Here is a 15,014-nt window from a genome sequence, read left to right on the forward strand (position 1 = left end):
CAAATATGACTGAACATGCTTATTCCAACAGTAAGAGTCTTTTAATCATTACAGTATTTTACACTCAAAGCAACAGCAGATTGGTCAGACCACACCTGTATTTTGAAGTAGAAGCGTCCACAGGGAATAGTACCAGAATAACCAACAGCAGCAATATTCCACTACCCTTGAGACTCCCCACTTAGGCCCTTTCTTGGCAAAGACTTTCAACTGTAAGCTCCTCACAACATCTTGATTTATGTTCATATGCTCCCTACCTCACAGATGACTTGGTCAGTGACCTGCCCACTATTAGTAAATACTGAGAAAATTGACAGCAGGAAGCGAGATCCCCTCTGCCATTCAGATATGCCACCCTCAAGCCATAGTTCATTCATTTTAACAATATTTTTTTTAACAATTATTTTTTTCTAAAATGTGACACCAGCAGCAAGAGGTTAGGGCTTTCCTACTCTATGAGTGCTCACCTAAAAAAAGGCTTAGCATGCTATTTTTAAAGGCTAATGTTCATGTCATTTCAGCAAAAAAGCTCAATGTTGGTTTTAGACACATTTCTTCTTTTATGCCAGACAGGCCAGCTCCTCATATTCACAAAGCAACTGTGGTTCACTGAACATGTTTCCAGAATTAATTTTGACTTCCCAGGGTCAACTTTACACTGATCAATGAAAGAAATTGTGGGAAAGATTACCTTATGAAAACACACAAACTTAGCCAACCTTTAACAAAAAGAACAACTTGTAGAGCTTTCGTCAGACTCAGCACTCTTCAAGGACAGCCTGTCAGCATTTGGCATATATGAACATGGGAGATGGAACAAATCTACAGGAAATCCTTGTGCTTACTCATATACCCTCAGCACCACAGACGAGTCAAGCCGCTTTTATATGTTTCTCCCAGTTCCTGCACTCCCAGCCATCTAATTTCTCACCACACAAGCAGACTCTTACCTGTTATTTTCTGCAGCAAAGGAGATGGCTCTGGTTCACCACAAATGGCCTTGACTAGGGCCTTTTTCACCTCTTCTTCAGCTGCCTCCAGCTCTTTTCCACTTCTGATTTCTCCAACCACAGAATACATGTATACTAGCAAGACAAGGAAGTCCTCGCAGGTATAATCATCTTTTGTTCTCTCGTTGTAAGACTTGATCATTGGCAATAACTGGTTCAAAACACTAGGCATTTCTGACTCGCCAATAGTCTGAAAAACAGAAGGAAGATTGTGTCAGATTGCCCCCATAGTGCTTAACAGTTAGCATCAGACATACTCCTGGCTGCATCCACGAGCTATTATTTCTCATAATAGCAGTGCTCATTTAATGAAACATTGTTCAACATTTGCATTCTCATTTGTCAGCACATGGTCCTGTGACTTATTTGCTGCTCAGACAGCAAATTTATTAATTTCCTACAAGTTTTTTCCTAGGGACTCACGATAGCAGCACCTTAGCACTTGAAAAGCCTGATAATCAGATCTTCTCCATGTACCAGTATGATAAGAGGATGGGATCATCGGTCTCCACGGTATGGGTAGAAATGGTACAAAGCACATGGTCAAAGGCTTCCTCTAAATTTTGGGCCTCCTCCTCGGGCCTGATTTTGTACTTGTGCAGAGAGTTCAAAGCCCAGCTCCCACTGACTTCAGTTGCTATTGCGAGCCCTCAGCACATCTGCAAACCTGACCCTATGCTTTCAGGTCAGAAACCCAGAAAATCAGAAACAGAGGGAACTACCTGTGAAGCGCGTGGTTTAAGTGACCAGCGTGGTTTCCTAGAAGAGCTCTACGACAGGAGCAAGGGCAGGGCAGCAATCACCGGCCTGGCACGTGCCCTGACCCTCTTCTCCCTCCACCTCCTTCACAGCACGCTCACCAGCTTCTCAAGCCATTTAACGGGGGTCTTCCACACCGAAAAAGCCTTCTTTGCTAGGCAGGTCAGGCTCATTCCCACAGCACTTCCATGCTGCGAGGTGAGTAACGCAAAGGCTGTGCGGAAGCAGGGAGAAGTACGTGACTGTGAGGGTGAAAGATGACCATAACGTGTGTAAGAGGAGAGGAAGGCTGGCAGAGAAAAGGAGGGGGAAACTGAGAGTATGCTGGGATGTCCTAGGTCCTCAAGAGTTGAAACTGCACTTGCTTCTTCTCACCTCTGTGGGGAAGGTGTCCATACAGCTTTACTGTAGTTGTAAAAAGGAGACTTCAGACATGAATCCCCTGAAGGGCCACGCTGACATCCACAACATGTAACACCAGGGCTGGGGTTTAGGTCCGCTGTGAGGGTCTCTGCCGCTCAGGACAGCAGAGCGACTAATCGTACCGGCAAACTGCCACCCTCCCCGCGCACACACACCTGCGTATGGTATCTCCACACGCTAGTTTTCTGCTGTGGGTTCGTTTGCAGCTCAGCAGTGGGATGAGGTGAGAAGCGGGGCCAGTGCAAGGCAAGCAGGAGGAGCACCCTGCTCCTGCCTGGGGAGGGAGGTGTGGGAGAAGAGAAGGACAGCCTTCCTCTCTCGGTGGCAGTGATCGCTTGGATCCATCCTAGAGGTCTCCTGCAACACCAGTACCCTGCCCATTGCCCTGTGATCACCAAACAGCACCCTGTGAAAACCTGTGGGTCAAGTCGTAGCGTACAGCAAAACATCGCATCTCTTAGAATCCAAACAGTCAAGTCTGCAAATATTTATTCTGGGTTGTTACTACAGTAAGTTCAAACAGACTAATCATGGTAAATAGGCACCACAACCAATAATATACCCTTTAAATAGATTCACAATAAGTAAATAAAATACAAAACAAACAAACGAACTAGAAAGAGACACACGTTTATACAATAACAAAATCATGCAATTAGGTTTATCACTGCTTTTAACTGCATTAATTTAGTTCCGAGCTCTTACGACAACTGAGTAGTTTTCTCTGAAACCTAGGCAGGGCCTTCAGAGTCTAACTTAAGGAACACAGAAACTGAAAGTTTCATGTCCTGGCGTACTCCATACAACACTTCAGGGGGTCCTGGTTTTCATTGTATTTTGTTTTAGTTGTTCTTTGACAATCTCAGAAACACTAACAAGCACCTCATGAACTGCAATTTTTATACTCACACCGACCTGCTACAGACCTTGATCATAAAGAAAGCACGAATTACTCAAGCTCTCAAGAAACTTTTTTCCAGCCTGTGCTATAGGAAACAACACTTCTGCAGGCTTGGGCTCCACCCTGCTCCTGACATACAAGTTTTGCTATGGACCCATCTTTCAAGGGACTTTAATGTGGTCAGGTGTTATGTTTCTATTCGAATACATACCTTAGAGAAGAATTTTCTAACTGCCCACATGCTAAACCTAACAGTAAGTGCAACTGTGGAACTTAAGCAGTAAATTACAAAGCTACAGTGGTCAAAAGCATGTGAGGGCTAAAAAGGAATGTTTAGAAATCTGGGAAGGGTTGGCACCCTGGATGTGTTTGGGCATGGAGCGTTAAATCACATGCACAGCAAGTCCAGGCGCTGCTCTGCCTGGAAGCAAATCCATGGTGTTTGGTGCCAGTCTGGCATATGCTGGCAGCTGGGCCACCCTCAAGACAAGGCTGCCGGTTCCCAAATTCCAACTCAGCCCTGCCTCAGTTCAGTATTACCTGCTCTCTTCTTGAAAAGTAACACAAACAAATTCTGATCTGTAAGCCAGTACAATAAATATCAGACCATCCAGCTCCTAAAATGGAAAAAGAGAAAACTTCAAGGAACTCAGAGGTATGCAGCTACTGGGAGGAAGCCACCCGCAACAAGCAAAAGCCTAATCAGCCCTAAAAATCTAGGAACTGAAGATTAACCTACACGTGGAATTATTCTGGAATAGATAACAAACTTCAATCTACATTAATCTGAATTCACTTTTAAGGAGAGGCAAGTCCAACACCACGTTTTATTGAACATCATCTACCATCTACTGGCACATCATCTATCCCCCCCTCCCCTCCCAACACACAAACTCTCTACTTCACCCCATCGCTAAATATCTCATAGCGTGCTCCTACAACACCAAAGATAAATTCTTGAAAAAGCTCTATTTTGCATGCACAAATTATCCAAATGCATGGAGCACTGAGGATGCACATGGTTGTATAAAACAGTACGGTCAACAGCTCCTGCTTGAGGATAATAGCTCCTGAAAGTACACGTATACAGCATCTCTGGCAAACTTTCAAGCATACATGATAAAAAAAAATTGGGTATAAACTTCCAGGATGATTTACTGTAGGGTGGGCTAAAACTCAACAACTTAAAGCAACAATTGCCACCTCTTATCTTCAAAGTAAAAATGAAAGAGAAAAAAAAATAATAAAGAGCTATAATAAACCGTTAACTTCAGAACGCACGTAGGGTCTTTCTGGGGTATGAACTTCTCTGGAATGTTTTTCCCTTATCTCTTGGGAAATGGCACTACAGAGGACTTCAGATGGAACTGCCAAGTTTCAGAGGCTATTTTGTCCAAACAGGCCAGTTGGACTGGAGCATGCATGAAAAAAAAACAGGGACTCGCAGCCTTACTGCAGAGCATGGCTCCGCAGGGAGCTGGGAAATTTGCCTCAAACAAAATCCACTGGCAGATTGTCATTATCTGGCCACCTCCGATGATTTAGGGGCTCCCTGCACCGCCTAACAATCAATCAATTACCCTGATTGAACAACCCTAAAACACAAGTTTTAAAAATGTAACTACCCATGACCCAAATTTCCTGCTGGTTATGCTGGCCTCAGGTTAGCCCCATTTGTCTATCATCAAGGGAGCCAATAAAAATAATAAAAGCAGGTCAATTCTGAGCTTTCCAAAGGCTGTATAAAACCATTAACGCTGCTTAATGCAGAGCCAGCTAAGGCCCAAGCTCTAACACCTTCTGCTTTGTTGCATTGTTTGGACATTTTAATGCTATAATCATATATTCTTCAGAATCCAGGAAGAGTTTGTGATAGATTTTTGTTGTTTTCCATCTCTTTCCTCCACTCTCCTTAGTTATTTATTTTTATAACTTAAGCTGTGTAATAATTTACTATCCCTAAGGGTAAATGAACTGACGTCGATTTGCTGATTTTTGCAAAAGGCCCAAGTTTTGGCAGATGGGAGGACAGTGAAGAAAGTAAAAAAATCATTTTTTCAGTTTTTAAACACTGAACATGATATTGTGCTTCAAAAGTGACATTTAAAATGTGATTTAAAGGATCTACAGGAATTAAGAGGAAGTGTAATAAACAAGGAAAAAAATTTTGCTTTTCTGTGAGAGGCATTATTTTCAGTATTAAATAAACCTGTAAGAATCTAAAGCCATATGTACCATTAGACATCTTTTAGACAATGGAAAACAGAGTGCGCTGGCGAGGAAGAGAAGAGGAGGGTCAGAGTTTACTTGAATTAACACGTGTCCCTGACAAAATTGAGAAGAGAACTGAGCACTCTAATCCCTGTGGTTCCAGCCCACTGTCCTCAACACATCATTAAAAATATTAAAGCAAAAACCAACTTCAAGCAAGTGGAATTTATTTTCTTTTAAAATCCAGGAGGAAGGAGGAGATAAATCTTAAGAGACTACTTCACTATGTAAATATTCTAGTGGCTTTCCGCTTAGGAAGCAAAACACGTTTAATTCCTTCAGAGGTCGCATGAGTTAACAGAACTTTTCGGAATGGGAATCACACAGCTTTACAATAGTGAGGAATTTTATTGGGGAAAATCAAAACTAAAAAACAACCCCAAAACCCAGCTGCAGGTAAAACCAGCAGAAGGATCAGTGGAAACTCACAAGCCCTTGGGTCATTTGCTGCCCCATGCTCCTGGACCACCCTATTTAATAGAAGCTCCTTTTATTAGTAACTTAGGTGGGAAAAGATGCTTCATGAGATGTGGAATAAGCAGCTTTCCAATGTTGTGCTATTTGATTTGTCATGCTTTACCTGGGTTTGATGTTTTGTGTTTCATGATTTTGCCAAGCGTATTAGCTTCCCCACTATTCAGACGAAGACAGAATATTCTAGCTTCTAAGAGTGACAATGGCACCAAGGGAGGACCTCATGGGTATGCAGAACCAGCTCAGATCCTTCAATGGCAACAGATCTGCAGCAGCAGACATCTTAATGAAAACAAGAGGCATTGCCAAGCTAAGGAGGAGTCTTAGCTGCCTACAGTACTCAGCTGCCCGTAAATCAAATGCTGCAGTTCTGTTACTTGCTGTTTTACACTGTTTGGCCACCTGAGATTTGGCGTTGATTACACGTAATTTCCATATGGGTGAGAAGATGTCTGTACTCCCTACTCCCAGCAAAACAATCATTTCATGTATTTAGTTTTCATTAAATGGCCTATGAGTGACTAGTGATTTGACACAATAAATCAGTAAGCATGATCTTACCACGCAAATTGTGTTTTTCCATATTAAGCTCTAGAAATCATTATCATTCTTGACTTGGGCAGGTTTTGATAAAAATGTCTTCTCTTTACATATCTGTAGGGTATGACTGAAGAATAACCAACCCAAGACACAACACAAAAAATGAAGATCTTCAAAGTACTGCACTCTCACCATTAGGAAACCCCTCAATCTGTCAGCATCAAAATATATAGCATCCAATTATTCAGGCAGGCTGTTTAAGAAGACGATGAAATCATTCTGATAACTGAAGTCCACTGTCTGTACACTTCCTTTTGCAGGAAGTGAATTTGGATGCCAGAAAAGTTTTAGTCTCAAACTTACGTTTCCAGCTGGGGAGGGTTTACAAAAGCTCGCCTTGCAGGGGGAAGGAGCAAACTTTAGCCTTAGGGGAAAGCAGACGAAGCATCATGAACTCACAGCAGCTTGAGAGTGGAGGTGTGAGATGGTGGCAGTAAATGGCCGCTTCCAGTAAAAAAAAAAAGTGTAAGTCATTAAAGATAAGGAGAAAGATCACATTGCCTTTTGTTGGGGACCAAAAAAAGTTTATGACTGCCCCTGTCAATACCAAGAGACTTGCATCTTCCTCTCTTTAATGGCAGTGTCTGTCTATTCACTTGATAGACGATACAGAAATCTACCAAGAATACACGTATAAAGAAAATAGCAGAGAACTAAACTGCTAGTGAGACACAGGAAACAGTAAAAGCACCTAGGACCGGTCTCCTCTGTCATTACTCTTAATGACTCCTCTGTCTTTAATGAAATATCCCTACAGAGCCAATTCTATCTCCTGTCCCCTTTTCTGCATTTATCACCCACTCTGAGCACTGCCCCAGGAACTATATTCTCAAAACTGCAGAGACAATTTCCAGGCAGCCCTTGTAGACAGAGTCTTAAAATTCTACCATAAACAAATAAAAAGCAAATAAAAGAAAACGAGTAAGCTTTCTAAAAGCTATTTTTAACCTGGCTCATGCTGTCAAAGACACAGACTCACATTCCTCCTATGTGCATGCTCTCCCAATTGGCCTTCATTCTTGCCTTCTGCCCACCACAGCGGCCTCTCTCTTCTGCGCCTGCTGAAGTGTTTCTGTGACTGTGCATTAAAACAAATCGTTTTAACCAGAGTGGTTCTCTCCTCGGGTTTACTGCTTGGCCACAGAAACACGTACACTAGCCATGAAGGCCAAGGATTGGACCACTTCCTTATGCAACAGTGCTGGCTTGAAGCCTACATGAACTAGAGTTTAAGGTTGCCAAGAGATATAAAAGAAAATTATATAAATAATCACCTGCTCTTTGGATGACTTCTTCAATACACTGTCATATGGCCAGATTCTTAACTCATGTCTGTCAGTCAACACTACAGACAACAACAGTCCTTTGCTAATTTTTACCTGCTGAATATCTATCCAGGATGTTAGCACTTACTGCAAAACACAGTGATGAGTCAAAGGCAAGAAAAATTAACTTACAACATAAAGCTTTTAAAAAGTACAACATTTGTAAGCTCTTCTGGTCAGATTTTTTTTTTTTTAACGTCTTGCATAATTCCAAAACCACACCACCAATACTTAACAGCTAATATGTGATAACAACAAAAATATTTAAAACAAGCTGCTCAAGCCCTATCATGTCTAAAACCAAAACAAAAGCAAAGCCCAGGACAGTTCTTTCAGCAAGTAACTCCTTAGCCCATGATCATGACCTAAGCATTTGGATTCCACCTATAACCCATAGCCAAAGTAGTATATTCCAGTATTTTTCTTTAACCTAACTTTGAACATAATTAAGATTTCCTCTTATCACCTTTCTCCTGTCATTACTGAGCACCACAGTTGTCTGACAATTTCCCGTTTTCAACCACCTTGCAACTTCTTCAGTTATTTTTGTTTCTTGTGTTACAAAAGGCAGATTCAGTTACTATGTCAGAACTGCGAGACTTACACATACATTTTGATAAAATTTAAAAGCCATCACAAAAGCTTCTAATAAACCCACTGATATCTAATCTTCCACAGTACAGAAATCACTTCATCCCAGTGAGTTATGCTGTCTGGCGATGCATCATTACATCATACGGTCCAGTTTTTCCCTCCCTCTTTGGAAACCATCTAAATGTACAGCTGTGTTAAGATACTGTAATGGGTTCATGGGGGCTCAGCGGCAACAGCATACTGAAAAAAGGATTTTTTATAAGTCTGGATTTTATTAGACAAAGCTCTGCAAGGATAAGGACAATTTTACTTAAATCACCGCATGTCTGACATAAGAGACTCATCAGCAAGTTAAAAAGGGAGTACTTCCAACATACTCAGTCAAAAGCTTTTAGCTGTGATGGCTTCTACAGACGTGCTCGGTAAAAACATGAATCAGCACGGCAAAAATGATGTCTGAAGAATGAAAAAGGAGTACAGGCACAGTTAAGATAAAACATATACCAGAGAAAGATCTTGGTGCTACACACGTCAGGATTTTTTGTGTGGTTTTTTGAGGTTGTTTGTTTGTTTTTATAAGCCTTGGAATATTGGGAAAACTGCCAGAAGATGGTAGGGGTTCAAAACTGAGAAAAGGGCATGGGGATAACATAATATCCTGGGAGGTTAAAGCTCACATCAGCTTTGAGGAGAACAATGGGAAAGCGTTCAGTCACTACAAAGCAAAGGATAAGAATCCACAGGGACAGAAAACAAATAAAGGGGGTATAAATCAAGAAAAATATAGTACAACCAAATCAGTCACTCAATAGTGCACACCATATCTGCAGGAGGGGATTCTATCCTGCCAGATGGTTACTGAAAAAGATTTGAGAAATGCTCTGGACAAAGAATAGGACATGAATCCCTGCTTAGAACCCTAGTTATAACCCTTCAGGTTGGAAAAACAGATGACCCAGAGGGGATAAAAGGTCTAAAAAATCACAAATAGGGTAGGGATTGATTGCTCTGTCCCAACACAAGAACTAAGGGGCAATAAACAAAGCTGGTAGGAGCCAGTTTAAAAAGCAAATTAAATGGAGGTAGTTCTTCATGCAATTTGCTCAAATGTGGAACTCCTTGCCAAAGGCTGTTGTGCTGCTAAATTCTTACTTGGGTTCACAAAGATGATAGGAAAACTCACAGGGGAAAATTTTTTCATCAAATATTAGTAAATACACAGAAACCACATCTGTTGCAGAACTCAAAATGGTCAGAGCTGGGAGAGTATCATATAACCTTGTCCTCTTAATTTTCTGTAGGCAGCTGCTTTGAGTATGCTTAGAAAAAGCAAACTAGCTCAGCTACATTTTCGATCCAATCCAGAATGGATGTACTTACCTCAAAGTCATGGCAAAAGGACCAATATAACTACAAAATACAGTATCCAGGGGAAAGAAGTAGGGGAGCAGGTTTATTAGAGTATGTGGCACTGTCAGGATCAGTTCCGATATATTGTGCCCAGTTCCAGTGTCCACATTTCTAAGAACCTGTGGAAACTAGACATAATGTTGGAGAGAACTATAAAACAACTAAAAGAGTAAATTTCTTCAGGGTGAGAGACAGTTGGCTTATCAAAAGGAAGAATAACAGTTTATCTGTGCAGTCAGAAGAAAATTTCAGAGTATGAGACAGCTTTTGAATCTAGTCAAGAAAGGCACAGGAGAAACAAGGGAAGCTGAAACTTATGATTTTTCCAGTTCTCAAGTTAGTGGAGATGCTCTTGGTGGCGTGCATATTTCAAGAAAGACTTTGGAGGGTGAAAGGACAGAAAACAAGCAGAAAGCACAAACTCAGCGGTCTCACGCAATAAAACACTATGCATAAAATGCATCTGGTGAATAAAACCATAAACTCTTTGGCACAGTGCTTAATGGCAATGAAAAGAATTGTGAACTGCAAGGGAAAAATAGAAATAGCAGAAAGGATAAAGGTAATACATACTGAAATACTGGACATGCTATGAGAGCTGGCACACAGCAGTAAGTTATAAAAGGAGACTGACAGTCAAAATAACCCCATCTTGTCCCTTTTTCTCCACATTTTTGCCTTTTGGGCCACCTCTTTCCTCTCAGCCCTTTGTTCTACACGTCATCCTTCACTCCTGTGCCAGTCTAACGTCAGATGTTTCAGAAACTCCTCAGAGCTGCAGGGAAACCTCCAGACTTTTGGTGATGGGTCAGTCCATGGTGGACACTGGTACCAGAAATGAAAAAATGAGATGGCCTGGGACAAGTGTAAAACGGGAAAACAAGTCCTAACGGGTGAAAAACAGGAGTTTGGAGCCCACATGACTGTTTGGGCTCATTTGAAAGAAATTTGTTTTCTTATTGCTGTTGACTTCTTGTGTTGAAGTGTCTTACCTCACCATCAAACTTTTTTAAACAAATCCAGTCAGCTTCGGCCCGTAGAAGTTTGATATTAACAGACAATCAGGACCTCTATCATACACTGCTACAAGCACCAATGCCAGTTTGCACCAAAGCATCATACAAATCATGATTCCAACTAAGTTAGGGCCAAACATATACCTGATAGCTTCTAGCAATGCTTAGAGATTATACTATTCCATAAAATATGCTGAATGAGGGTACTATTTTGACCAAAACACCCCATTTCACAGTATCGTTGAAACCCAACTTTTTGTTGACAATTTCAATGGAAGTGGATGCAGATCTGAGCAAAGCAGCATTCTCTCTCCCTATCCCTTCTCTTTTGCTCCTTTTCTTAAAAAAAAGGCCCAAAAGTGAAAATCTACCACTAAGATAAACATACTTGCCAAGACCTGTTGGAATTTACCAAAATACTAGGAATTGAAACTCCTATGAGTCAAGAAACTTGAAAGCCATTTAAACATCAACTTGCATGAGATGGTCATATGAGGCCAGATGCTAGATCACATTACTGCATTTCACAGGTATGAATTTAAACAGTAGCTAACTTGGAAATGTTTTGCACCGCCTTTAAAATATTTTATACCTCAGTACGCAGATAGACTAAGACATAACAGATGACATAAACGACAAAGCAAAAATATATGGACATGGGAGGTTTGCACAGGAGAAGATCCCACTGCTCTGCCCACAGTCCTGGTTGGAACCACAGGAAGGAGACAGAACGGCAACACAAAGACATGCGAAGGCAGATTATCAGTCCGCTGGAGAGCACCACGGCTGTTAATCAGTACAGTAAATGTTATCACAATAGAGTACTGACATTTCTAGCCCTTGTACAAGGCTCACCATGCTTTAAACAGGATTCAGGCTTTCATGGTGATTAAAGGCAGATGTCACACGCATGAGTAAGTTTGTAACTTATGAGCCCCTCATCCATTTTTGTGTGTGGAAGGAATCTTTCATTGACAGGACATCTTCACTGGAGGATGCTCGCTGTGGCATGATTTGCACAAGGAAGAACATTTTCCTTCCCTTTTTCAGGTTGGGAAGAATAAAACAAGCTTAATTATACAACTATATCTCATTTCATCCTATGAAATGGATCAGGTTAAAACCTTAATTTTCCTGTCCAATTTTCCATTGCCATTAAAAACTAATCAGGTTACCATCTTTCAGAGAGCAGAGGATGGCAGAAACAACAGTGATCCTTCAAAGTAAAGGATGTATTTCTTCCCTATAAATATGCAAGAACTGCAGCCACAATGACTACTGATCATATATCTAATATAAAACATCAAGTGAAATACAGGCATAGGCAAAATGACAATTATTTTTCCGCTGTGATAGTGCTACAGTGAAAAACTTCTGAAATCCCATTCTTTTAATCTTCTCATCCCATCCTGGAAATGTTTTCCTGCTCTAGAAGCTGACAGTTCTCTCTTCAAGCACAGTTTAACTTGACTGCCTATGAGCGGTTCCTTCAGCTCCTTAACGGAGTAGGAATCCTCAACGCTGGTATTCACGTGCGGTGGTGAACAGACCACATGCCCTGGGTTGGGCACACCTGACCTGTTAGGGTGCCAGTTATTAGTAAATATACCCAACACCTCCTTGTCAGTCATGATACTCCATGCCCCTTGGCCCATGTGCCTTTCTCACGGCTGGAATGCAGCAAGCCCTCTCCTCTTTTGGCTCCTTTCAGCACTCCCATCGTCCCCCCATGGGGCTGGGCCATGCTGGGTGGCACTGGCAGTGATTTGGCAGCTGGCTCCTTGCTCTGGTTGAAGAAGATGTCGGGCTGCTCTCCCACCACCAGCTGAAAGGACCATGTGAGGGCATCTTGGCTGTCAGGGATTGCTCCTGCCACACCTCCTCCCCGTCCGTTTGTCCAGCATGAGCTACAACTAGAAAAACAATCCTGGCTTTCTGTCCCCTGGGGTTTCCCTCCCACTCAGCCGAACGCCTGAGTCAGCATAACTATCCCTCATGATATCACATTTGGGCAAAGGGAGCCAACGAGAGCACAGGACATCTGGTCCCAATATCTGAAAACACTTAAATCATGCATGTCATTCCAAACATTTAAAGACTTCAGAAGTTTTCAGTTACTTTCATATATATTTCCTAGCTGCTTCATGCAGAAAGGATTTCTTATGTTCAAGTTTCACTCTGAAGATCTGGGGAAATGTATATTCCATGCCATTTTAACTAGAAAAAAACCCCAGCCTTAAAGATAAGCCCAGATGCTACCTTTATATTAACTGTTTTTTTAAATTATTCCAGGAGAATACCGAAATGTGCTGAGTTATAACACTTAACAATTCAGATTTCAGTAACAAGCGGAAAAAAGGTGGTTGTATGTACAATGTTAAAAAACACAAAAAACAAAATCCAACAAAAAACATGCCCCCCCAATTCAGTTGTATATGCTAGGCAGTGATGTACCAAGATATTTTCTAGTTCCCCGTTGTGCTTTTTGGTAGGAGAGAAAGGAGGCATGGCCCAGTGGTCAGGCACCAGACTGAGACTTTGGAGACCGACGCTCACCTCCATGTTCGACTGCGAGCTTCTTGTTTTTCTCCACCTGTCCGCAGCAGTAGCTTCCTCACGTTACCAAGCGTTAATTCAAGTGCTCTGATAGTCTGATGTTGAGTCCCAGGTATGAGCAGTAACATTCAGTGCAGCAATAGTTCTCTTTGCAGCCCCCGCATACACTGTAAGTCATGGTATGCTGACGCCAATACAGCAGAGGCACACTCTGAGCCCGCTGCAACCTATTTAGTTTGAGTTATCAATAGCGGTCCATCTATCACAGGATAGAGCTCAGTATTAACTGGCTTCTTTTTCAAAAGCCAGTATGGGTATGCCTATCTACCTCACAGTCTATCTTGCACAACTCTTGCACGACAGAGAAAATAGGACTTTGATATAATTTCTATTCTTCTTATCTGGCTCCCCACACCTCAGGGTGGGAGTGTTTCCAACCTCTACACAGCTTCTACTGCAGCGTACACATACCACTGTAACAGCAGAAAAATACTAATTTCTTTTTTGGCAACTACTAGAAAATTCTTCACCCCCTCCACAGCACAGAAAGCTCCTGCTTTTGTAACAAGCTGTCTGTCAGTCTGCTCTCAGGACATGAGAATCAGACGTTTAGGGCATAAGTATTATTCTGTATGAAGACATCATGGCAGCAAAAAAGAAGAGGTATGAGAAACCATAGTTTGAATGAGAGAGTCCAGAGGATCTTGGTTACATGTTACAACTCATAAAATACTTTAAGTCATTTATCTGAGACTTGGAACCTATTTTGGAAGGCAGTTGAGTATTGCAAAGCTCTTTTAGACACTGTTTATTACCATCAAAATGAAATATGAAAAGCACTTTCTGTTAAATCCAGTATCTGGACAACTCTTACAACATGTACCCTAAATAAACAAAGTAAAATGGTATTGCAACAGCTAGAAATAAAATTGTGTGTTAATACTAAAAATAAAAATAGGAAGAAAAATTTTTTACTGCACTAATGTATGTTTAATCCTTCTAAAAATAAACTTTCAAAATAACATCATCACAATTAAGTAACTCCCAAACGTTACAATGCAAGTGGCTACTTCAGCCGTCAGCTGGGACCCTCGCGTCGAAGACTACTTTTAGTTTTACTGGAGCAAACATTCCAACCTTCTCAGCAGAGAGTTCTGCAGGCCCTAGCAAAGATCACAAAACCCACAAAATTTCTACGCTACTGTTTAAGAACAGCAGCATCCACAAGGGAAGGGGGGTGGGTGAAGATAAATCTAGACACAGTTGTTTTCTCTTTAAAATTTCACCTCTTTTTACTAACCACTACAGAAAACCTAAACCAGTCTCAGGACAATCTTTTCTCCTGCCTCCAAATAATTTCGCTCCGCCACCTCAGTCATCGCCACTTTTGTCAGATCCCAGCAAATTACCAGTTGGTGGTCTTGCTGTTCTACCCTGAGCCGTATTTTAATTAGTCAGAGCATTGAGAAAAGATTATTGTACAAATATTGGCGAATCTTCAAACAAGAGTACACGCTGTCCATTTTATTCACAATGAAAAAGCTCTTAAAGAGATTTCGATAAAGATTTGCCTCCTGCTTGCAGCCTATATTTGTAATGTTTATGTAAGTGGGGGATATAAATCTTTTTCAAATGAACCCCACAGTTTTTAAACCAGCCTTGTTATAAACTGCCT

At 41.4% G+C, this 15,014-nt stretch overlaps 1 protein-coding gene across 1 annotated transcript in view; it reads right to left on the reverse strand.

The window, feature by feature from the left end:
- Positions 1-15,014, reverse strand: part of SCFD2 (sec1 family domain containing 2) — a 207,268-nt gene that overhangs the window by 116,950 nt on the left and 75,304 nt on the right. Inside the window, exon 5 of the mRNA XM_075025831.1 lies at positions 951-1,200. Coding sequence (XP_074881932.1) covers positions 951-1,200 — 250 coding nt within the window. The remainder of the gene's footprint in view (positions 1-950; positions 1,201-15,014) is intronic.

The sequence above is a fragment of the Buteo buteo genome, chromosome 1 (genome assembly GCF_964188355.1).
Source record: "Buteo buteo chromosome 1, bButBut1.hap1.1, whole genome shotgun sequence".
Classification (NCBI taxonomy): Eukaryota; Metazoa; Chordata; class Aves; order Accipitriformes; family Accipitridae; genus Buteo; species Buteo buteo.